At 38.9% G+C, this 23,180-nt stretch overlaps 1 protein-coding gene across 1 annotated transcript; it reads left to right on the top strand.

The window, feature by feature from the left end:
• Positions 1-300: 300 nt before the first annotated feature.
• LOC104275745 (afadin-like) lies at positions 301-22,473 on the top strand (the record flags this gene model as incomplete). Its single annotated transcript, XM_009871790.1, has 12 exons — positions 301-366; positions 545-618; positions 1,184-1,302; positions 2,341-2,535; positions 2,779-2,870; positions 3,303-3,491; positions 6,920-7,942; positions 9,055-9,090; positions 13,775-13,909; positions 15,974-16,262; positions 20,723-20,807; positions 21,868-22,473. Coding segments are annotated over 12 exons (2,448 nt in total), but the record flags the coding sequence as incomplete, so codon positions are not given.
• Between the last annotated feature and the right edge of the window lie 707 nt (positions 22,474-23,180).

Consider the following 23,180-nt stretch of genomic DNA (forward strand, 5'->3'; position numbering starts at 1 on the left):
TGAAGTATAAATGTTAGTTAATGTATTTTCCTTCTTATTCAAGTTTGCATTAAGACCAAATAGTCTTTGCTTCTAACAATGCTTGCAGGTTCAGAAGTCCTAATATTAAAAGTTTCCTTTGACTTTAAATGAATGTAATTCTTCTCTGTATGTTTTTTTTTTTCCAGTTTGGGAATATATATATATAAAAGTAGTAAGAACTGAAATACTTACCTAACCATGTAAAATTCAGAATAACTCTTGTGGAATGCTTTAGAGATCAAATATAAACATAACAAATTAATTCCTATTTCTCTTTAGGGTGCTGGTCAAGACAAACTTGGAATATATGTCAAGTCGGTTGTGAAAGGAGGTGCAGCAGATATGGTTAGTAATATTTTAAGCAGCAGGAGTTCAAAGGTAGAAAGATCGTTTGGAAATGCTTTTGAATCCCTTGTTTACTAGTATATGTGAATAATTGTACTAGTATATGTGAATAATTGTTTTAATTTAGACCATGTTAGCATTGGTAAGTGAATTATTTTCTCTCTTGAATACTATTTAGGATGGTCGTCTGGCTGCAGGGGATCAGTTGCTCAGTGTAGATGGTCGAAGTTTGGTGGGCCTGTCCCAGGAAAGGTATGGAATGCTTTCCTTTGGTGCCTTTACATGAAGAAGGAACTAGAGTAATAATGTAGAGAAAAGGGCTGAAGCTTGCTATTTAAGCATTATGCTTTGTCTTGGTGTTTTTTGGGTTTTTTTTATAACTGCCTCTGAATAACCTTTGTAACAAGTTCAAACGTTAATGTAGAATTTTCCATATATGATAGAAGTTATCTGTGTAGAAGAGATTGTATTAGATGTTTGGGCTTCAGTTTTGAGGAAACTCTAGCACTAACTATTTTGGCTTCTGACTTTTAGCTGCAGAAACTGGAAATAGTACTTGCCTATAAATAGAGAACACCTGGTTAATAAATAGAAAACACCTAGTGGGTGTTTTCTGTTTATTAACCATATCTTCTCTTCATCATCTTCTGATTTTTTTCCAAAGCAATTTTAATTATTAATCAGAAAAAGTGCTTTGTCAGACAAAATAGAATACTGGAATAAACTTGAGAAATCATGACATACAAATTGATATTGAGAACTAAATATCACAATGCCTAATATTATTTTGTTTTATTTGCTTTGGCTTTTATTGCAGGGCAGCAGAACTTATGACTAGGACAGGTTCTGTAGTAACACTAGAAGTAGCAAAACAAGGAGCAATTTACCATGGTCTGGCAACCCTACTTAATCAGCCATCCCCAATGATGCAAAGAGGTAAAAATGCAAATATTTATGTCAATAACAGTTTTATAAGTCTTGAAACACAGAAAGTATAATAATTCACAGTAGCTTGCTAAATATTGCAAAATATTAAATCAGAAAGGAAATAATTTTAGAGAAAATAATTTTTCTTATATCAAAGTTCATCTGTTTTTAAATACTGTTAGCAATTATGCTAGTTAGTCATTAATAAATGCTTTGCATATGTATCTTTAAAAGAATTACATGATGCATTTAAATGGAGTTCTAGTTTGAAGTAATTTTTATTTTAACAAAAGCAATATAGTGAATACAAAGGGCATTAAACTTCAGTGGATTTTTTTTTATCCCTTTCATAAAACTTCTCTCCTCCCTTTGGAATATGACTCCCTTGTAACCAGGGAATGCAATATCATTACTAAGAGAGAAGTAAGAGAAATGAAAGCCCCTGGAACATGGTTTACAACTGATTTTTAAATTTATTGATTTTGTTTTTAAAACAAACACTGAAACATATCTTTATAAGTTTTTGTGTCTGATGATAAGTTGTTCTTGGATGTTTCTCCAATGTTATGTTTCACTGTTTTACTTCAGTAAACTAGCAAAAGACATTAGGCCTTTTTTAAAAAAATGTAGTAAAAGAGATAATTTTGTGAAGGAAGAACTTTTCTACATATAGGGTAGCACTACAGTACAGAAAAGAATGGGTTAAAAGAGTAAATCCTTATTATCAGAGTTTACAGCACCGTCGCAGATGCCATATGCCTCTGAGAGTCAGCAAGAGACGTTACTGAAAAGGACATTTGGCTTTTCCAAATACTGTTATACCTTTTCAGAAGCTCTTCTGAAGCATACAAAGCAAAAGAATTCTGTATAGTTGATACAAAAGTGGGATTGTGCTTCTGAAGAAGTAAAGATTTTAATACCCAGCATTTGCTTTACTGGGAACTCATTTTAAATTATAAATGCAAGCTAACTCTGGTTCGAAAAACAATATGGTAGAGAGTAGTTAATATAAGTGAAAGGGGGAAAATCCATATCCAACTGTTACAGTTTCTGACCGCCGTGGCTCAGGTAAACCCCGACCAAAGAGTGAAGGTTTTGAGCTGTATAATAACTCCACTCAAAATGGGTCACCTGAGAGCCCTCAGCTGCCGTGGACGGAGTACAGTGAACCAAAGAAGCTGCCAGGGGATGACAGATTAATGAAGAACAGAGCCGATCATCGCTCCAGTCCCAATGTAGCAAGTAAGTAAGATTATCTTCTCTTAGGGCTGGATGCCTCCTCCCCTGCTGAATTCAAAAAGGGATGATTGTTTTTAAAAATGGATTAAGTTTAAAATGCCAACATAGTAGTAATGTTTGGAGCAAGCCTCTCATTAGAGCTATTCAAAGGGAAAACTGTAGTTATTTTGTGAATACTAATATTTTATTAGATCATGTAAGTTATTATGAACAGTCATGCAAATGCTTTCTTTAACTTTCCAACAGATCAGCCTCCAAGCCCTGGGGGAAAGAACGCTTATGCATCTGGAACCACCACCAAAATAACCTCAGTCTCTACTGGAAATCTTTGTACAGAGGTCAGAAGTGGCAAGCAAAATGCTGGCTATTAAACTTGTCTTAGCTGTCAATAGCATCAGTGTGCTTGAGTCAGGCCAGTGGCTTACTTAACTATTGGAACATAATGCTGGTACTAGTGACTGGTTTTGCTTACAACAGCTAATGGAAGATTGAGACAGCTTTGAGGGATTTTTATTACATTTTGTTTGTGAAGCTGTCCTTGTCATTTCTTAGGTTTCTACAATATTGCATACTTGTTTTCAGACCATAAAAACGTGAGTCGTAACCACAAATATATCTGAAACTAGACAGCCTCTTTATCTCCTGTTCCAGACAAATAATGTCCTTATGAGCCCAAAGAAAACATTTGGAAAATGCATGTGTAGAATAATATTCCATACAGAGCTCCATGATTAGAAAATTCTACCTTATGTTCTTTCTACCTTTTTCAGGAACAAACTCTGCCCCCACGACCTGAGGCTTATCCCATCCCAACACAGACCTATACTAGAGAATATTTCACATTTCCAGCTTCAAAGTCCCAGGATCGAATGGGTCCAACTCAGAGTCAGTGGCCAAATTATGAAGAAAAACCACAGGTCCAGGCAGAAAGTAATCATTCAATCAATACTACAATGCAGGTGAGAAGTAATTTCTTTCCATATACAAGAGAAAACAGAAAGAAACTGCTTGCTTTCCAGTCTCAGACTGCTGGAGACATTTTTGCAAAGCAGTTAACTCTTTATAATCTCTGAGCTGTTGAGGACAAATTATACTACAGTGGTGGGGAACAACTGTACTTTTGCTGAGATTGTCTTAGAAATTCTACTTTTTTTTCTTTTTTTGTCTTTTCTCCCCACCTTTCCCTCTAGGATTTGTGTTGTCATGTTCTGCAGCCCTGTTATCTAGGAGATAATAGGTTCTGGAGACCTGTTTCAATCCCTCATTAGAGGTGGTGAGGTGTAGATGATAATGGAGTTTGTCTTGTAAAATGTTTTGTGGTTTTCTGAAATGCTGTCACAGGATATGGCTGGGCTGGTCACTAAACGCAGACAGAGAGCCTCTAACCCCCTCTTCCCTCCCCTCAAACAGGAAGGAAAAGGGAATGAGGCAGAGAGACTTACAGTTTAGAAAAGAAAAGAAAACTAAAATGACTTTAATGAAACAATAACGGAAATAATAGTGAAATGATAAAAATTAACTATATACAACTATATATAAGCCTGATATTGAACCCGACTCCCCCCCGATAGCAATCCCCACTGAGGCTGCAGAGCAGGAGGCACTGGGGAAGCCCCAGGCTGAAGGGAGCTGGATTCAGGAACTCAGGATCCAGATCAAAAGCAGGAGATCGGATAAAGTCCTCTGTTGACATCGACCATTGCAGAAAAAGGAAGGGGACAGAAACTCTCGTGATCACTCAGTTTGTACTAAATATGACATATATGGGATGGAATACTCTCGTTGCCACCTGTCCTGTCTATTACCCCCCGGAGGTGCAACCTTTTACTTCCTTGTGACCCCCCCTTTACTACCCAGCACCCCAGCGTGGCACACAAGAGCCAGCAGTAGCCTTGGTCACTACAGGAATAAATATCAGCAAGAGCCTGTCTGCATACCAATCCCAGGCAGTAACTGTAAACATCAGGTGTTACCACTGCCAGTAGCAGGCACTGCCTGCAAAAACATGCTGCTAGCTTCAGAGAGTGCAGCCTTTTAGAAGAGACTAAACTGGAAAGTAAAAATCACTGAACAGAACTGGGTTTTTTAGCTTAAACTAGGACAAATGCAAACTGAATCTTTCACTCTTCCAAGATGGTTTACATGGAAAAGTCTCCTTGCCTGCAGGGTGCATTGTTTAAGTGACAGAGTATCAAAAATGAAATGAAACAGTACTTTGAGACCTATCCAAGGTCTTTACTGAAACACGTTCCTTGCTCTCAGTTAAAAAAAATTAAATAAATTGGAATTTCATCTGTTATTAAAGAGCAGATGCTTCCTGACCTGAAATGAATTTACCCCCACTGTACACTTATAAATTCAAAAAGTAATGTTTTTCTGCTCCTTGTAAATAAGGACTTTACTCAAATCCATATAGGAAATTAAATGTAGATCTGCTAAATCCTGTTACTGGATCATCTTTGTCACTAATACACCAGTCTTATAAATAGAGAATTTTTTTATTTATTTTTTTTTACTATTTCTTAATTTGTGATAAAAGCATTGCCTTATTGAGCCTGGTGTATGTTTTACTTTTGGGAAAGCAGTGTCATGTCAATTATCTTGACATTGTGTCAAAGAAGCAAAGTAAGGATTGATTATTGATTACTCACACATGTATTGACACATAAATTCAGTAAAAAGTCAACTGAATAAAAGCATAGTGCCTTTTATTACCCCAGTATTTTAGATACCAGATCCTGAGTATTTCAGCTGTTGAGAAAACAGATATTATACCCAAAGTAGAATGGGAATTTTGGAGAAGAATGCTGCAAGTTAAGTAACTGTGGCAAAGAGCTGTGGAAGTATTTTGCTGAATTTCCATGCTTAACAGTAGGTAACGTCTGGGCTCTCTGTGTCAGTGATGGGACAGGAGGAGGCTGGTATCTCCAGAGAGCGATTCCTGCCCATTTGTCTCAAGGGGATGGATTGCTGCCTGGACACGCATCTGTCCCCTAATTAAGAAAACCTTAAATGAGTAGCTTAGATGAGGTGATTGAAACTGGGTAGATGAAACTCATGTGTTAGAGTTGTTGATAAGTACTGAATTTGAGCTACAGTCCTCAGGCTGAGTGCAGTGCAGAAAAGCGTTTTCATAAAGCAGATAGCTAGAAGCTTTAGCTCCTTAAGGCACTGAAAGTGTACACAATTTTTCCCCGCTATGCAATAGTGCTTTTTAGTTGAAAATTAGAGGAAAAAATACTTTTAAAATAAACTTTGGCATTTTTTTTTTTTAAATATCCTTTGAATCTTAACAGTGAGACTTGGGCTTATATATAAAAAAAAACACTGCTGTAAGCTACTGGCTGATGTGAAATGCCTTTTTTTTCCTGTTCTGAAGGCATTAGCAAACTGTTTGGGTAGGTGCATCTTTACAGCAAATCTAACACAAATAGCTGTGTGTTCAGCTCTGCCAGACTAATAGAGCATAAAAAATACACTTGTTCTTCTCAAAGAAGGCATTCTTTAGAGGTCAAGATTAAGGTCGTCGATGGAGGAAAAAGAAAAGGAGTTTGCTTTGTTAGACTTCTCTCGGTTGTTGATAATTGGTACATTATGTGTTCAGTGTGTAGTAGTTCCTAACTTTCAGAGTAAGAATATTTGCCTCAAGAAAATCTGCAACAGATTTGATAAGCCTAATCTGTGGTCCAGTACTTTTTTTCAGGAGGTTGTACAGTGCAGCGAGACCCTGAGCTTGCATAAAAAAATCCACACTTGATGTTTGACGCGCTACTAAAGTGACAAAAGCGCAGACTGATGCAGCCCTGCCCTGAGAGCAGGTAGAATTAGAGCTGCCTGCCCCGATTCCACGCCCGCACTGTAGTCATGAGAGCTTCCCACGGGTTGTCCCGCCTGGCGGAGGAGGAGGGTGGGCAGAGGCTCCCTTGTCCTCTCCCTCTACAGCCTTTCTCTTTGCCTTTCCAATAAAGAAAATGTTCAGTGGAGCTAGCTGAAGGCTGAATGGCAGAGCTGCTCTGCCTGAGCTGCTGTTCCAAGCTGCCAGGACTCTGGTGCTCACATGTCGGGGAGAGGATGTCGAGGGTACTGCCGAGAAATTGTGCGAGCTGGAAAGGTTTTCAGTCTAAGCTCTGTTTTTGCATTCATCCTTCCTCCCGGTCTGGGTTTCCAGGCATTTCAAAGGTTGCAAAGTCTTCCATGACTTGAATGAGTTGAATGGACTGAGAAGAATATTTTATTGGTGGTTTTGGGAAACTTGCTGGGCACAGAAATGCTGAAATTCACTAAAAGTAATTAGCTTTCGCAATAAGAATGCGGTTTGTGAGCCATTTTTGAATATATTTTAATGTAGATGGACTGTGAAATACATGCCTTATTTAATTTTTTCCAGCGTGTGGCTCGTTCCCAGGAAGAACTCCGAGATAAAGTTTTCCAGCCAGAGAGGAATCGTTTGGAAGTTGTTATACGGAAGGATGTAGAGTACATTGATCGGAAGTCAGACAGCGATCAGTGGATGAATTCATCTGTGGATTCTAGCACATCCAGCCAAGAACACCTGAACCATTCATCCAAACCAGTCTCGCCCGGTTCTTGCTTGAGTAAAAGTGGGCCTGGCCGTTGGAAAACGCCAGCTACTAGCCAGCCAACTCCAGTGGCCATTTCCCAGCCCATCAGAACAGATCTTCCCCCTCCACCACCTCCCCCTCCAGTTCATTATGCAGCTGAATTTGATGAACTACAAATGGATTTGCCTCTGCCTCCCCCTCCTCCTACAAACCAGATAGGAGCGCAAGCATCATCCCAGGTAGCCGCTGCTGAGCGTAAGAAAAGAGAAGAGCATCAGAGGTGGTATGAAAAGGAAAAGGCACGCTTGGAAGAGGAACGAGAAAGGAAACGTCGTGAGCAGGAGAGAAAACTGGGCCAAATGCGTTCTCAGCCACTGATTCCTGCTCAGCCTGTGGTTCCCCCCGTTTCCCTTCAACAAGTAAAATCCGAAAAACCTTCAACTTTGCAGAGGTCTCAAGATACGGTCATTCGAGAATTGCAGCCCCAGCAGCAGCCTCGGACTATTGAGCGGCGAGACCTGCAGTACATTACTATCAGCAAGGAAGAACTGTCCTCCAGCGACAGCCTCTCTCCAGACCCCTGGAAACGGGATGCTAAGGAGAAGCTGGAGAAGCAGCAACAGATGCACATCGTTGACATGCTGAGTAAAGAGATTCAGGAACTTCAGAACAAGCCCGATCGTACAGCAGAGGAAAATGACCGCCTCCGCAAACTTATGCTCGAGTGGCAGTTCCAAAAGCGACTTCAGGAATCCAAGCAAAAGGATGAAGACGACGATGAAGAGGAGGATGATGATGTGGATACTATGCTCATCATGCAGCGACTGGAGGCGGAAAGAAGAGCAAGGGTAAAAGGGGATAATCCTTTCTAGACAAAAGCATTGCATAGATATATATATATATATATATACCTTGATGGGTCATACAGCTGCATAGTATGATGAAGTTTTATTACTCTGCTGGTGGCTATTGTCTCTCAGAATGTGTAAAATACTATTATTACTGAGAAACAATTTCTGTAGGAAAATTTGGTTTTCTTTTCTGAATAATAGTACGGATACCGAAGCTACATACCAATAGCTATGCTTTAACAGGCTTAAAAGCTAGCACTGTAATATGCTGAGTGTGTTCTGTTTGTTTATCTTGAAAAGTTGGCTTAATTCTGTGATAAGCATTTTTTTTAATTCTTGAAAAATGTTTGGACCTGCTTATTTTGACAGTCAGAAATAGCTATCAGCTTGAGTAGTGTTTTGGCAGCTTGATTTCCTAAACTTACTCTTCTCGTATTCACTGCTGTCTGCATTGCTTTCCTTTTTTCTTGTGGCTAACTTTATTACTGTGTAAAACAATAGATACCTCAAACTTGGAAACTGAAGAGAAGAAAGGCTAAATGACTTTGGCAGACAGGTTGCATTAAAGACCAGCGTTGCTAACATGTAATTTGTAACACATAGACAGTTACCTCCGGGCTTAAAAAAAATCCATGTAAAACTGCCATTTTAACAAACAGTGTCTTTAAAATTTTTCTCTAGCAAGACTGAAAAAGCCACGTGTTGTCAGCAGAAAGCCAGCTGTATTGCATCTTCTCTGCAAGTGCTGGAATTAAAATAGTCTTTGTGCATAAAGTTCTTCCAGCATTTTGGAATGTTTTGAAACTAAAAAACAACTGAAGTGATGTTTGCATTTTGGTTTCATTTCACTGTCTATACTACTAGAGATGCAGTAAGTAGCATCTCTGGAGAACTACTGAGGTTTTCGAATGAGTCAAACCAATACTGATAAAAATTATGGAATATCTGATTATTTTCAATTCTATATTTCAGGATTGTGTCAGTTCAGTTCCTTGTTCTAAAGCAGCCAACAGCAAATAAAAGAAAAAGCTTTTGAAATAGCACAAGTCTAACCTATCTTTATTTTCACTGTACGTCTTTCTTTTTTTCTCCTTTCTTACTACTTGCAGCAGACTGCTGTGCCAGCAATCTCTGTTCTAGATTTGGTATGTTCGTTTCTTTCTCTTCAATATATCTTTCCCATTTCAATTCCTGCTCTTATTAATAGCCGCCTTATGTGCTTTGGATGATGATTTGGCATCTTTGGTGTTCAAAAAATCATTGTGATACGATGAGCAGTAAGTTAACTGTAAGCATGCACTTGAATGTTTCCAGATGTGGTGACTCCTTTCCCTGTGTCTCCTTCCTTCTAGATGTTGTGTTCTGCTTGCAGGCTTGACCTGTTTGTTGTAGCAGCAGTCTAATAATACAAGACTCTGTATTTGATGTTTTGTGCAATTGTGTATGTAAAAATCTTACTAATAGCTTTGAATGAGCAGGTTGTGAGGTAAACATTTCTCCCTTCCCTTCCCCATCCCTTCAGGTTTTAGAAGAGCGCTAGCCAAACCATTCCTTTCCAATTTGAAGTGAAATTGTCCTGAGAGCATTATAATACAGCATAAAGTTTCAGCACATGCTGAAACCCTGTTGTTTACAGGTGTTGCAGTTTTCCCATTAAAGTGAAACTGGATTGTAAATTCAGAAATCACTTCTGAACTAATATTTCTGAGTAGGTCGCATAAACATGCAATTATTAAGTTACTATACAATTGCAGTTTCAATTGGTTAATAGCATTCTCTTGCATCTGAAACATGACAGGCTTTCAAATTGGAGCAGTAATTGCTCTGACTCCAACTAATCCTGTATTTTATTGCTCCCTTAGGAAACGAGTACACAGAACAAGAGTTTTGTAGTGTTCTAGAGAATAAATACATCCCTTTTAAAGTGTATTTCTATATAATTAGTATACCAATTTGAAAGAAAAGTAATGCTTACAAGTCCTGTTAGTATAACTAATTTATGCTGCTGGAAAAATCTGTAACCACGTCTGTTCGAAATGTGTATTTGGATATTCAGCACTGCTTTTGTTAAAAAAAAAAAATCAAATTGCTTTTAAAAATGCATACTTCAGATAGCTTAGTCTAAGGTGTTCGGTTTTGTATCCGTTGTACGTGAGCATTAAGCAGCTGACAGCACAGAAACACGTGAAGCGTGCCAGCTTTCTCAGTTAATCGTTAAGCAAGGAGTCATGAATTTTTCAGACTTGATATCTATCAATATTTTTTCTCACTATTTTTCCTTTTTTTTTTTTTTTGTTGTTTATTAAACCTTGGTCCCCAGAGCTGCGACTAGATAGATAAAGTACTTTGCCAAGCAGGCTGTAAACTTTTGGATCTTTCTGTGCCAGGAGGTTGCAAAGGCAAACAGTACCATCAGTTTTAAAAACAAATTAGACAAATTCATAGACATCGTGCCTGTAAAGAGCTACTTAAAGGATTACACGAGGCTGTACCAGCCAACATCTCTAGCACTGTGCTGCGTGCTGGGGAAATACTGGAAAAATGGACAGGTTCATGTGCAGCACTTCTTGCCATGGTCATAGAGGCAGAATACTGCACTAGGTGGATCCATGGCCTGAATCAGTCGAAGATTTATTTTGTTTGTGAACTTGGCTTTAAAAAGTAAAACAAGCTAGTTCTGAAATGGATTATGTTGAATGCTCTACCCAGCAGATAACTTTTTTTCTGATTTCATCACTTCCATACTGTTCACGTGACTTTCTGGGCATAGTTTTATCTATCTTATACAACTTCATGTACCCAAGTAATCATGATGTTGTTTCTAGAAAAAAAATACACGTTCAAACGCTCAATGCTTTTTATGTATGTCTAGTGGGAGCATTGGTGGTAGCCATTCTTCTGATTACAAGGCTGATAAAAGGTGATAAATAGTTAATGCATGAATTGTCAGCTTGCCTAGTGTTTGTTTTTTTAAATTCCCAGGGCCACTAAGATCTGACCCAGCTTTAGCTGTCATAAATAAATAATTATACATTTAAAATTATTTCAGAACATCTTTTAAAGTGTTCTAAGCAGTGCTTAGAGAAATTAATTTTGTCTGGAATCTGACACTGCCTGGATGCCTGTCAGTCCTGTGAATATCTCGTATTTTCTGATACGGATCCGCCCATCAGCGGCCCCATAGCTCAGGAGAAAGGTGGAATTTTTTGCCTTCCTAGGTAGGAATAAGGCTGCAAATGTATGTTGGCAATAGGAGGACAAAGCTGTGCAGCTAAGCAAACTGTTGGCAGTTTGCAGGAGAGCCGGTTCAAAGCAGGTGCAAAGAATTAGTGCTTTGTGCTTGACTGCTTCTCTAGGTTGCAGCTGTGAGAACGCTCTTTTCCAGTGCTCTGGCTGTACCAATTGGTTGTTTCACCTGCTGCCTTGAAGAAACCCTGGAAGTACAATCATACAAACCCATTACTTTTAAACTAGAGAAAAGCTAATTGGGATAGAGGAGTATCAAAACAAAATATTCCAGCTGGGAATCTCATAGCTCGCTTACTAGAAATGGGACGGGAAGCTAATTTTCCTCAGCGTGTTGAAAATTTGGGATAGAGCTTGGCTTGGGTGCTGTTGGACACATTTACAAGCACACGGGCCTGCGAGTGCTCTGGCACGCCTCGCCATCCCGCCGCTCCCCGCCTTGCGCTGGGAATGCTCCAGAGCAGAAACTCGTTACTAATCATAAAGAAATGTCACTCTCATTAATAGCTGCTCTGTTCCTGCTTGTGCCTTACATAGGATGTTTGGCCTTTTTGCTAGATTTTATGTTTAGAATAGCCTCTGACCTGCATACAGTTGTCGTAACAATTATTATGGTTCAGATGTTGACAACAGTTCCTAGGTGGGCACCCTGCCCAGTTTTCCCTTCTTTCTTTTGTTTTATTTTCTTGTGACTTTAACTAGCCAGTCCTACTTCCCCTTTAATTTAGTTTGAAATATTTTCTTGTTAAAGTGCATTTGAATAGGAGTATTTACTGCTAAGCAAAAAGGTATCCATGCCATAAACTGGGATCACTAACTGCCATGTTCAGAGTTTTTCTCTAAATGCAATTCGGACAGAGTAAAAGAGTTTTCCTGTAGTTTTTCCCTGTACAGTTTTTGCTTTTTTTTTTACTCTTTTTTTAAAGAGGAAATTACTTTTCTAAAAACTCATTTGAAATACTAGCTAGTTTTCCTTTTAACAGCAATATTACCTCCTTTATTAAATTAATGTCTTTTTAATAACTAGGACAAGAAGAGGTCTTAATCCAAGCAGGAAGCTGGTTAACTACTTCCTGCTCTGCTCTATGTACTGAGCTTGTTCTCCATCTTTATGTCAGCTTACTTAGGAGTTACAGAAGTTTTAGCCTTAAAAGGGGAATTTACTCAGAGGCAACAGCTTCTAGTATACATTTTCTCAATTACTGCCTAATGAAATTAATCTTGTTATTTAGCTTTCATGTTCAAAATGGTATGTTTTAACTCTTCAGATGAGAGATGTTAGTCTGTATAGCTGTTAGTCTGTATAGCTGCTTTTGAAGATGTAGAGGCAAACATTTTGAAAATTACCTGTTGTACCAGGGCATAAGATACCCATAACACAAATACTACATGAACAGTGGTGGGAAATAACTACCAGAAAATTAGTTTAAAAAAAAAAGTTTGTTTTTTAGAATGGATTAGAAAATTGGTTAGAAAACCTAATCTGCTGTAAAGTACATGTCTTGTTAATTGAGGGAGAGATACCTTCATGAATGTTGTACTCACAGAGTCTGTTAAAACTAAATTTCTTTTACTTATATCATTGCTTCATGTCTTGAGGGCCTTTCTCTATAAATCAATCTAGATTGTAAAAACAAATCTAGGAGCAGAGCAGTCTCTGTGTTACATGCAGCTGATAGCAGCATCCAGCAATTTACTGATTTATGCCAAGATTTTTTATATACAGTGTAAAAGGTCTTGAGGGGGGAGGAGAAATCACTTTAAAACATACGTTGCTTTAAGAAATAACACTACATGTAGTCCAGTTAATTTCTACTTGTGAATATTAGTATGCCAGTGAATATTCCTGTCCATCAAGGGCTTAGATACTGTTAGCTTTAGAGAATCATGCAAAGTTTGTATTGTTGTTCAATTTTCCTATCTGCATAGTGCCTATCACAAGCATGTATAAAATAGTGTTATCTGTTGGACATCAGTTGTTCGTGTGAGCTGTGCAATCTCAGGAGCCAAAGATTATTTTTTTTGCTTTTTCCAAAATACATCTGTTGCAGATACAGTGAGAGATTTTATTTATCTCCCGAGACTATCTGCAGACTTGCTAAATGAGCCTGTTACTTTAAATGGATTGACCCTTTGACTTATGAGTCGTGATTTTCCAGTGCTTAAAATACTAATCCAAAATGGAAAACCAACTGGCTGCTGGAGCTGTGGACTGTTGGTTCCAAGTATTTAATTTCACTTTACTGTACCTATGAGACTGCCGTTGCTGATGCTGTCTGGAATGTGAGTCACCTCAGTCTTCTGTTAGGGGTTCATATATGACTGCTAAAAATCTCTCCCTGTGTGTTTGTTCCTTTTATGTATATAGTTATGTGCATCTCTTGTTTATTTTTTCTTTTTAGGGGTTTTAGGGAAACCAATTTAACAAAGCATACTCTTAACAACTGGAAATTATATTGATTTACCTGTAGTATAGCATTTTCTACTGAATGAGTTATTTTTAGATTCAAATACTCAGGTTACCTTTTCTTTGACCCACCTTACCCACAAGTGACGAAAATATTAAAGATGTGTCTCTGTTAGTTACAGGATGAAGAACGCAGACGGCAGCAACAGCTGGAAGAAATGCGCAAACGAGAAGCAGAAGACAGGGCCAGACAGGAAGAAGAGCGGCGACAGCAAGAGGAGGAGCGGACCAGAAGAGAGGCTGAAGAAAAGGTTGTGGTCTTCCAAGAGCTGCAGGCGTTCTCTCTTTAGCCTGGCCAGTAACAGCTCAGTCAGCAGGAGTTAACACACTAGCCATAGTGATAAGAGTGATGGCCCAAGGCTTCAGTTCATCCAACATAAAACAAAAAGCAGTTAAATGATTGATTTTTTTTTTTTTTGCCATTTATGGTGATCAGAGTTGACAAGTATTGCAGAACCAGTCCTGGTGGAAGGTTTTCAGCAGTGGCAAGCGTTGCCTTCAGAGCCTTTTCTGAAAGTTACGGCAGAAATCAGTTGCCTCTGAGTTTCCTTCAGTCCCCAATGAGACTTGGCTGCCTTGTTCATTATAATGGCTGAGTTAGCAATGTTGGGTTTTGCTGTATCTCAGAGATGGCACTTAAATATTTTTGCAGCAATTATTTTATGCAGAAATAGGGTGGAGCGGAGATGAGTACTCATGGTCTTTTATGTTTGGCATATGGGAGGAAAGAGAATTGGTTTCTAGAAAGAAAGTAATAATTTCATAAGATAAGTCAACATGCAACCAAACATTCTAAAAATTCAGGCTTCTAGGTTCCTTCAGAATGTTATACGTGGATATGAGAAGTGCTGTTCTTGCAAACTTTAATACAAAGCACTTTGTTTGACTCTTGGCATGTTTAAGACCATCTTTGTCCTAGAGAAGGAACAGTTGCTGTTGTTCGGATTGAAGACTTGCCTGTTAGTAACACTGACTTCAGAATGAAGAAAGAGGGTTAGCTTTTAATGTTGAAACAAACTTCATCTTGGAAGATTGAGCAAATACTTAATTTTTTTTAAAGAAGCCTTAAACGTATTCTCTCTGTGAATTTGTTTTGTTAGATTATTTTCAAACTTTGTTTAGACTGTGTTCTGTAAGCGATATGGTTGGTGCAGTTAAGCTAGGGGTAAGTGAGGAAAGTGCCTAATTTCTGACAGAGAGGTAGCCCAAATGATACTGGTATCAGGCACTTGAAAGGGTTTGCACTGACACATCTTGACTGAGACACTTGTACATCTACCAACTCATATGACCACTACAGTGGTTTTACAGAGTTGCACAACATGAGGTTTATATCTTTGCACTAGATGATTGTGATCAGATTGATTGATTGATTGATTTATTAGTATAAGTGACTCATAGTTTTGAGCAGATAAGGTGGATTTTTTTAAACACATGGATTAAAATCAAAATGGGTCGTTGTTCAAAATGTCATATATTCCCACCAGAAGTTACACCATGCTTAGACAGAAGGGTTTTTGTAACATACGGTTTCCAAATATACTTTTTCATGATCAAATAAACTACTGAATAGACGCTTGTATTAATTTACAGTGTGGCTTGAGCAAGAGCTGAACAGAATTCTAAATGTTATTTAGTTTAAAAACAGTAGAAATCTTTTAAACTGGAAAAACACTTAGAAGATACTTGATGGCATTTAAATAGTGAATAGCCTCATATAAATATCTTTAGTATAGTTATTCAATTTAGGCTTTATAACTGTTTTTTAAAAACAGTTTTTTCATGGCCGTTTTAGAAATCAAATTACAAAGCGCTTTTCTACGCGAAAGTAGTTTTCCTAGTGTTTATAGTAGAAGCTTTGTTAGGAGTCATCTATTCCAAGGCTCTGTTGATTAATTTACATTGTATAAGCATGCAGCAAAATTACAAATTTCCTTTTTCAAGAAGGTAGTTAATTTTAGTTATTTTCCTCTCCCACAGATTCTTTACAAGTCTAGTAAATCTGCCTCTTATTAACTGCAGTTACATTTTGAATAATAAATGCAGGAATCACCCTTAGTTCACACAGGCGGTTGCTTTTAGTTACTACAGGCAGTGGTAAATCTGGACATAACAGCGGTGCTGTGTTACAGGATAACTGCCGCTTTTTTCATAGCAGTAAATATTCTTTGTATGGTCCATTTAGAGGCCATGCCCTGTTGCCAGAAAAGGAGACAAAGAAAAGATGTTTGTAGCTGGGTGATGGCAAGCATAAATCTCCCTTAGGTTGAAATGTCTTTCTGACCACGGTGTTTCTGTTTCCTCTGGGCTTGCAGAGGCGACAGGAAGAGGAGTATTACAATCGCTTAGAGGCTGAAAGGCGCAGGCAGCACGATGAAGCAGAACGAAGATTGCTGGAACCTGACGAGCCTGGTCTGTACAGACCTCCGCTTCCACGGGAATATGAACTCCCATCCCCAACCCCTTCATCTAACGCTCCTCCTCCCCCACCTCAGCGAAACACCTCTTACCTCAAAACACAGGTCCTCTCCCCTGACACGATTTATACTGCCAAGTTTGTTGCATACAATGATGATGATGAGGAGGAAGATTCCAATCTAGCAGGTCAGGATAAGTACTCCAGCACAAGAAAATCTTATGGCGACTTTCCTCCTGCCACCCTTAAGCCACAGCAGCCCTCCCGCCAGCCTCGCCCAGTTTCAGATGGCCTCTTTCTTTCCAACTCATTCCAGTCATCTTCAGTCAATGCCAACAGTACTGCCAAAAAAAGCCAGCCCCCACTCCCACCAAACAAACCAAGTTTCATCCATGCCAGCAGCTCTAAAGGTAGACACCACGAAATCAAACGTCTCTACAGAACTATCCTCGCGTTTTCAACCTCTGGTGCTGTAGATCAAATCACTTACTTTGTGATTTACTTTTTTCCCCACTTAATCACTGTTTTCACTATGGTGATCTAACTTAAATCCTGATTTAATATGATTCCTTCAATTTCTAATTGTTTTGATCTCTCAAATTTCCTTGTTCCTTACCCAAACTCCTCAAAAGCAAAAATTCCATCTCTCACACAATGAATCAGAGACTATTTTAACTGTTAACCAATTTAAAGTACTGTTGGTTTTGGCTTTCACTCTGTTTCTTTCAGTGATTTGTTTTGTATGACTGACCACTGGTTACTCAGGGCATCTGGAAGTGCATCTTTCTTCAAAAAGGAAACCTTTTCTGAGGGGTTCATGGATAGAGCTTATTATCTTCTGCTTTCATTGTTGGTAGCAGGGGTCTCTCTTTTAATAGTGTGTGCAAATGGCTTTAAAAATGACGTTTGTAGATGTAGTTCTTAAATACACAAGCACTAAGAGACATGTAGAACGTGCAAGTAGTGTCATGTATTAGGCACCATTCCTTTATTTCTGATTTGTACAGTGCATTTTTCTTGCAAAGAGAGAGTAGCTGAAGGGAGCCTACAAGAAAGCTGAGGAGGGACTTTTTACGAGGGCCTGAAGTGATAGGATGAGGGGTAATGGGTGGAAGAGCAAAGATTTAGACGAGATCTAAGGAGGAAGTTTTTTACCCTGAGGGTGATGAGGCACTGGAACAGGTTGCCCAGGGAAGTTGTGGATGCTCCATCCCTGGAAGTGTTCAAGGCCAGGCTGGATGGAGCCCTGCGCAACCTGATCTAGTCGGAGCTATCCCTGTCATGGCAGGGAGGTTGGAACGAGATGACCTTTGAGGTCCCTTCCAACCTAAATCATTCTGTGATTCTAATCTGCGTTTCTTCTTAGTCCTTTTGCCTTACTCCTTCCCTCCCCTTCTATACCCCTGTACTTCTTTGTCTCCTCATCTTTCTGTAGTAACTCCGAGTGGGCAACCATAATGGAGTTTTAATTTCAAGTGCAGCTCTAGCTGCTAGTAACTTCAGCACCACATTTTATCCCAGAGTACTAGTTTAGCTGTGCTCATGAATTCAAAGCTGATTCAGTCCAAAGGGAATGGTGGCCATGACATTCCTCTAGTTCCTTCTTTTTACTTGTGCTAGAAGTCAACAAATGCCTGACAACCAACTCCAGCTGATAAAAATCATTCTTCTGAAATGCAAAGAGTGGCAAGAGGAAGCGTTGATGCTGGCTTCTAGCTGAATGGCGAACTTGTTTGCTGGATTCATGTCTCAGTGACTAATGTGGAAGCCTACAACATGGTATATCCCTGATAGCCTTTTGGTCCACCTAATGAATTACGCAAAATACTTTCTTTCCTTAATGAGAGGTATGGTGCGTCCTGGTCATAGGGAGCACATGAGCCTCAAAATAGGTTCCATCTGTCAGAAGCACTTCTTATGCAGCTGCAGTAGTGTATGAATCTGATTTACGATATGCATGAAGCCAGACAGGTACATGATACTCTGATTTTCTTTCTACACCCTTTTCAATTAAATTTCAAGTCATTGTCTTCCAATAAGGCATCCTTTCCTTTGCAGAGGCAAATTAGTTTCTGCTGCCATTGGACTGCTTCCAGTGCTGCAGAGCAGCTCTGCACAGCATTTGCATGGTTTTAATATTGCTGAAGGGGCAGTAGGTTAGCTCGATTATAATTATTGTCCAACTGATAGAGGTAATGCTTAGCAGTTGGACTGTTGGGGGTCAGTACAGCACCCAGGGTGCATTAAAAGTATCCACACTGATACTTGTTTAAAGGCAGAAAAAAAAAAGCAAGCGCAAACTGTTTATTTACCGTGGCATTGCTTGTGAGATCCGGTGATGTAGTAGTCCCTCTGGATCCTGCAAGCCCACCTGTCACTCCTGTCTGGCTCTGTTGTAGCTTCCAAATCTTAAAGGAAGGCGAGGGAAGGTTTTAGCTTTCCAGTGTCTTGTCATTGGACTGGAGTATAAGTAGATGCACTGTACATTACCTGTTATGTGCTACCATTACAATGTAAGTAATTCCATTATGCCTGCCTACCATGTGTGTGAGCCCACTGATAAACCCACAACCAGTGAACGCAAATCACGGGTTTGTGTCAGAGAGACTCTAGATTTGAGCACATTATATCACACAGAATTAATGAGTTAAAATAAGACTGAAGACAGGAAATACGCAGAGAAGATCTTTAAACACTATGACTGTCTATGTTGCCAGCTTGCTCTTAGGAATATTCTGAAACAGTGGGCTTCTGACATTAAGTTTCTGTACTGTACATCTCTACTGAATTTTTATTCTTTCAAAGGACTTTTTCTAGAAATTCTTATTTGAAACTGAGTATACTATAGAGCATAAAATATGCCTTCCGTCACAACGCATAGGCTTACAAAAGGCCCTTGCATCCTTTCTTTATTTGGCTCTTTGAAGGCTGTACATGTAAGGAAGTAAGTGACACTAGAACCATCAGTCACAAGCTGTCACCACCACTCTTCCTGCCTCCCATCATCTACAACCCAGACTGCCATTTCATATGTAATTAATATTTCCCAGTCGTGCTTTCTGTTAATTTTAATGGAAAAATGAATCTCAGCAAAGTGAAATGTGCGGTGATATTTTTGGTGTGTTCACGTTTGTTTTTCCTGGAAAACAATGAGGACAATCTGCAAAGATTTGGTTAGGGCTTTTGTAACAATTAAAGAATATTGTAGCCTTTAATAACCTAATTCATCAACCATACAACTAATTCTGAATACTCTTATTTCATAATTTTTAAAATAGCCATGAGAACAGGTTAACTTCACCTGATTGCTCAAGCTTCTCTGAAGACTGCCTGCGTAACGTACAAAGCCGTTTGCACAAAATGCAGAATTCACTGTGCAATTTACCATCTCCCATCTCGCTGACTCTGTTACATTACTGTCCTTTACGGCTCTTTCCTGTTCTGAATGTTAACTCTAGTAAATCACGCTTCTGCAAATTTTGCTCTCGTACCTTCTTCCACTGGGTCTCTTAGGACCATTTGGTCTGTCAGCTGACAAAGAAAAAAGCCAACACCTAAATCAAAACTACTGTCCTAAAGCAGATGGTAGTGGCAACCACAGATCCAGACTTTTTAAAGCGGAGAGGGTCGTGCTTATGTGCGTGTAAGACTTGTGCCTGAAAGGAAAAAAAAATCTTCATGTGCCTACATACCTAGTATGATTTGGTCTGCTACAAATTTTTGGTGGAAAAAAGTTAGCCTGCAACACACTAGCTACATTTTCTTGTGTGTTCCAGCCTCTTGTTCTGTAGGCTCTTATTTAATATTTATGAGAAGTTACGTATACCAGTGGAAGAAGCAAACATTTCCTTCTGTACCAAAGAAGGTTCACAAGACATAACACAGGCATTACATTGAGACCAGAAGTGTCTAGAGACAAATCTGAGTATTGTGCTGTTGTTTAGTTTTACTCTTTTCCTGACAGTTATTAAGAGAATATGGTCTTAAAAATAGATTAAATTATTAAACTTTTTGATTGGAAATAAAAGGTTTTGTCTTGTGGCCTTTAGAAAAAATTAATATAATGTGTAAAACCTGTGTGTTACATTGATTTAAACTAAAGGTGCAGTGCTACAACATAATTGCTTAACATTTAAAGTTATGGGCCGGGGCGGGAGGGAAGGGGGCGTTTCCTAAGTGATACAGTTCACTTAATCAGACTAAACAGTGAGAAAAATTCTGACTTCGCTGAATTGCAAGGATGCCATATACTAATCGTAGCTCAATTTTAGCCTCACAAGAGAGCAGCTGCAGCTAACTTATTTCCTGTGGAGCTTGTTACAGGATAACGAAGTGTGTTGCTCTTTCTGTCAGTCTCCTTGAACAACTTCTGATGTCTGTCTTACAGTAAACCATAATAAGATAAAGACCATGATTTGATCTGTGCTGGATAATCTAAACAAAATGCGTTCTGACTCTTTTAAGGGACAGTGGAACTTAGTAGTACTGGTGTTAAACATTCTTGAGGTCAGATGACCTTCTAAATTTATTTCTGATTATAGTTTGAGATTATTCTTTGAAAGAAGCACTGCACCTTTTTGAAGAAGTACAGTGTCAGACTTCTGTTTTGTAACTGCAGTCGTTCAACTTACTTTTTCTTTTGCATAAGGAATAAATTCATACACTGGATCTACAGGAGCAGCTGCTGGGGCCCATGAAGTTTATCGGGATCCAAGAGATAAAAGATCTAAAAGGTGACATGCAGGAGTCCAATAACTTTTATACACCTGACTTGGCTAACTTCTGCAAAATTTTGTCGTTGTATCTCTGTGGCCTTTTCAGGAGCTCTGCAGTTGGCTCTGGAGTATCTTGAGTAAAATAGACAACTAAGTTATCCACAAGTCTTTAGATGATCTGAAGTACTACTTCACAGCAGCAGATTTCAGCACTACGGCTGAATAAACCAAATGATCATTGTAAATGAACAGCTTCTACTGTTTTGGGTATATTTGTAGATCTGAACTGTACCTCATGAGTGGGATTCTTACCAAATTTGTAGTAAGCATAAGTGATACGAGCTGTATCTTCTATGTGAGTAGCAGCTTTACTGTGTAGTATACAGAGCAGAGACCACTTAGAGCTAAAGGTGAAACCTCTTCTGATCAAGAAATTGAAATATACATTAAAGATATATTACATGAGGGTTAATCACATATGTGAAGCATTGTTAGAGCTGCAACTAAGAATTATCTGAGATCTTCACTGTGGTGGTGAGAATCACATAATACAAAGATTGGTTTGCTACTAGGATAAGAGCTAAGTACAAGAGCTTAGACATCAATTGCGGATGGAAGCTTTACCAGTATAGAACTGGAATACAGCGATGCCGCAACTGCTACAGCACAGCTCAGTCCTAGTCACTTTATTTACCAAGACACAGAAGTTTTGTATTCCAGTGGTTTTTTTCTTGACATGTGCTGTCACAGAAAGGCTCCTGAATTTAGCCATAATGTGAATGCTGTGCTAATATAGACAGAGCCACCTTTTACACCTGTCCACTTGCCTTGGCCAATGGGCAAGCAATTTCCATTCACATTACGGCACCAGAGATGGTCACGAGCCATTATTTTGTCTAAGAGATAGCACAATGTTGAAATTAGAGGTATGCGTGGGGAATAAAACCTTGCAGAACACTAAACAGAGAATGCTTTGCTGTAGTCAGAAAAGCTATCGGTCAGTAAATGTCACTAAGAATTATTATATTTAAGGATATTGCAGATAAGAATTATAACAAAGACTTTCTTTCCTTTCCAGTCAAGATACAGATTTACCCGGAGCACCAGAAAACTTGACGTTCAGGGAGCGCCAGCGACTTTTTTCACAGGGTCAAGATGTATCCAATAAAGTAAAAGCTTCTAGGAAATTAATGGAGCTGGAAAATGAGCTGAACACGAAGTAAGATTAAAGCACCTTATCCAGTGTAACTGAAGATCTCTGAATTGAGGGATTGAGATGGGGGGCACACTACTAATGAACAGAAAATGAATGTTTTCTGAAAGAAGTGACTTTGATTCCTCTATATCCAAGACTGTTAATTAAGATTTAGAGATGTTGCAATAGCAAGAAAACTGATTACTTTGCCAGGAGCTTGTGATTTATACAATGAAAGCACTGTACAATTTTAAAGATATGAATCACGTGAAGGTAACTTTTTTTTTCCTTTCTGTTTTGGGGGTTAAATTCTTGTGCACCAGACCAAGTAGCACTTGTCAAAGATAAGTTCTGTTTCCTGGTGTTTTACAGACATACTTTTGTTTTAGCTGCTGAGCAGAAAGAGAGAGAATAGTTTGAACTGCCTGAACTGAACTGTGCACTAGAAATCAGTCTTTTAGGCTGTTTGATGAGCCAATATCTGGGCCACCTCAAATAAGACTTTATATGCAAGTTTGACATACTGTATGGTGTTCATGGAATGATCAGCATATCAATACAGATCTTGCTACTACTTAGTACTGGAATAACACACATTCCTTAGGTAGAACCTTGGAATAAAAGCATTTCTAGTCCTATGTATTTGTTGGGCCTAAAACGGTTGCCTAAGAATTGATCTTCAGTTACAGAATAGTCTGTATCCCCGCTGTATGTGCTTCAGACTTTCTAAAACGTGAAATATAAAACCTTTGGATAATTGTTTTATTAAAAATCACATAAGCAATAGATGGCACGCTGCACCAGTGGCCCTTCATCAGCTAGGACCAAAATGTTAGTAATGTGTTAAAGGCAAGGAATAATGATTCCGATTCCAAGGTGAGCAGAGCAGATACGTACATTTTCTGAGAAAGGTAGATTAGAAGTTATTAGGCGATTAGACATGGAACAGCATCGATAAGTCTGCTATTATCAGTTTAGCAATATCTTCCTTTTTTTTTTTTTTTTTTAATGGAGAAATGAACTGGCATATTACAGGAAAAGACTGAAGTGTGACGCATCAAATAGAACACTGCTGGCTGGGAGTGGGAATGTTAGTCAGGTCATTCTCAGACCTGGTGTGCTGGCACCGAACTGTCTCCACTCACGCTGAGGAAGCAGTGCTAGTGAGCTCTTCTTTAGTCTAGCAGGCAGGCTTT

This window comes from Apaloderma vittatum, unplaced genomic scaffold (assembly GCF_000703405.1).
Source record: "Apaloderma vittatum isolate BGI_N311 unplaced genomic scaffold, ASM70340v1 scaffold17906, whole genome shotgun sequence".
NCBI classification, from domain to species: domain Eukaryota; kingdom Metazoa; phylum Chordata; class Aves; order Trogoniformes; family Trogonidae; genus Apaloderma; species Apaloderma vittatum.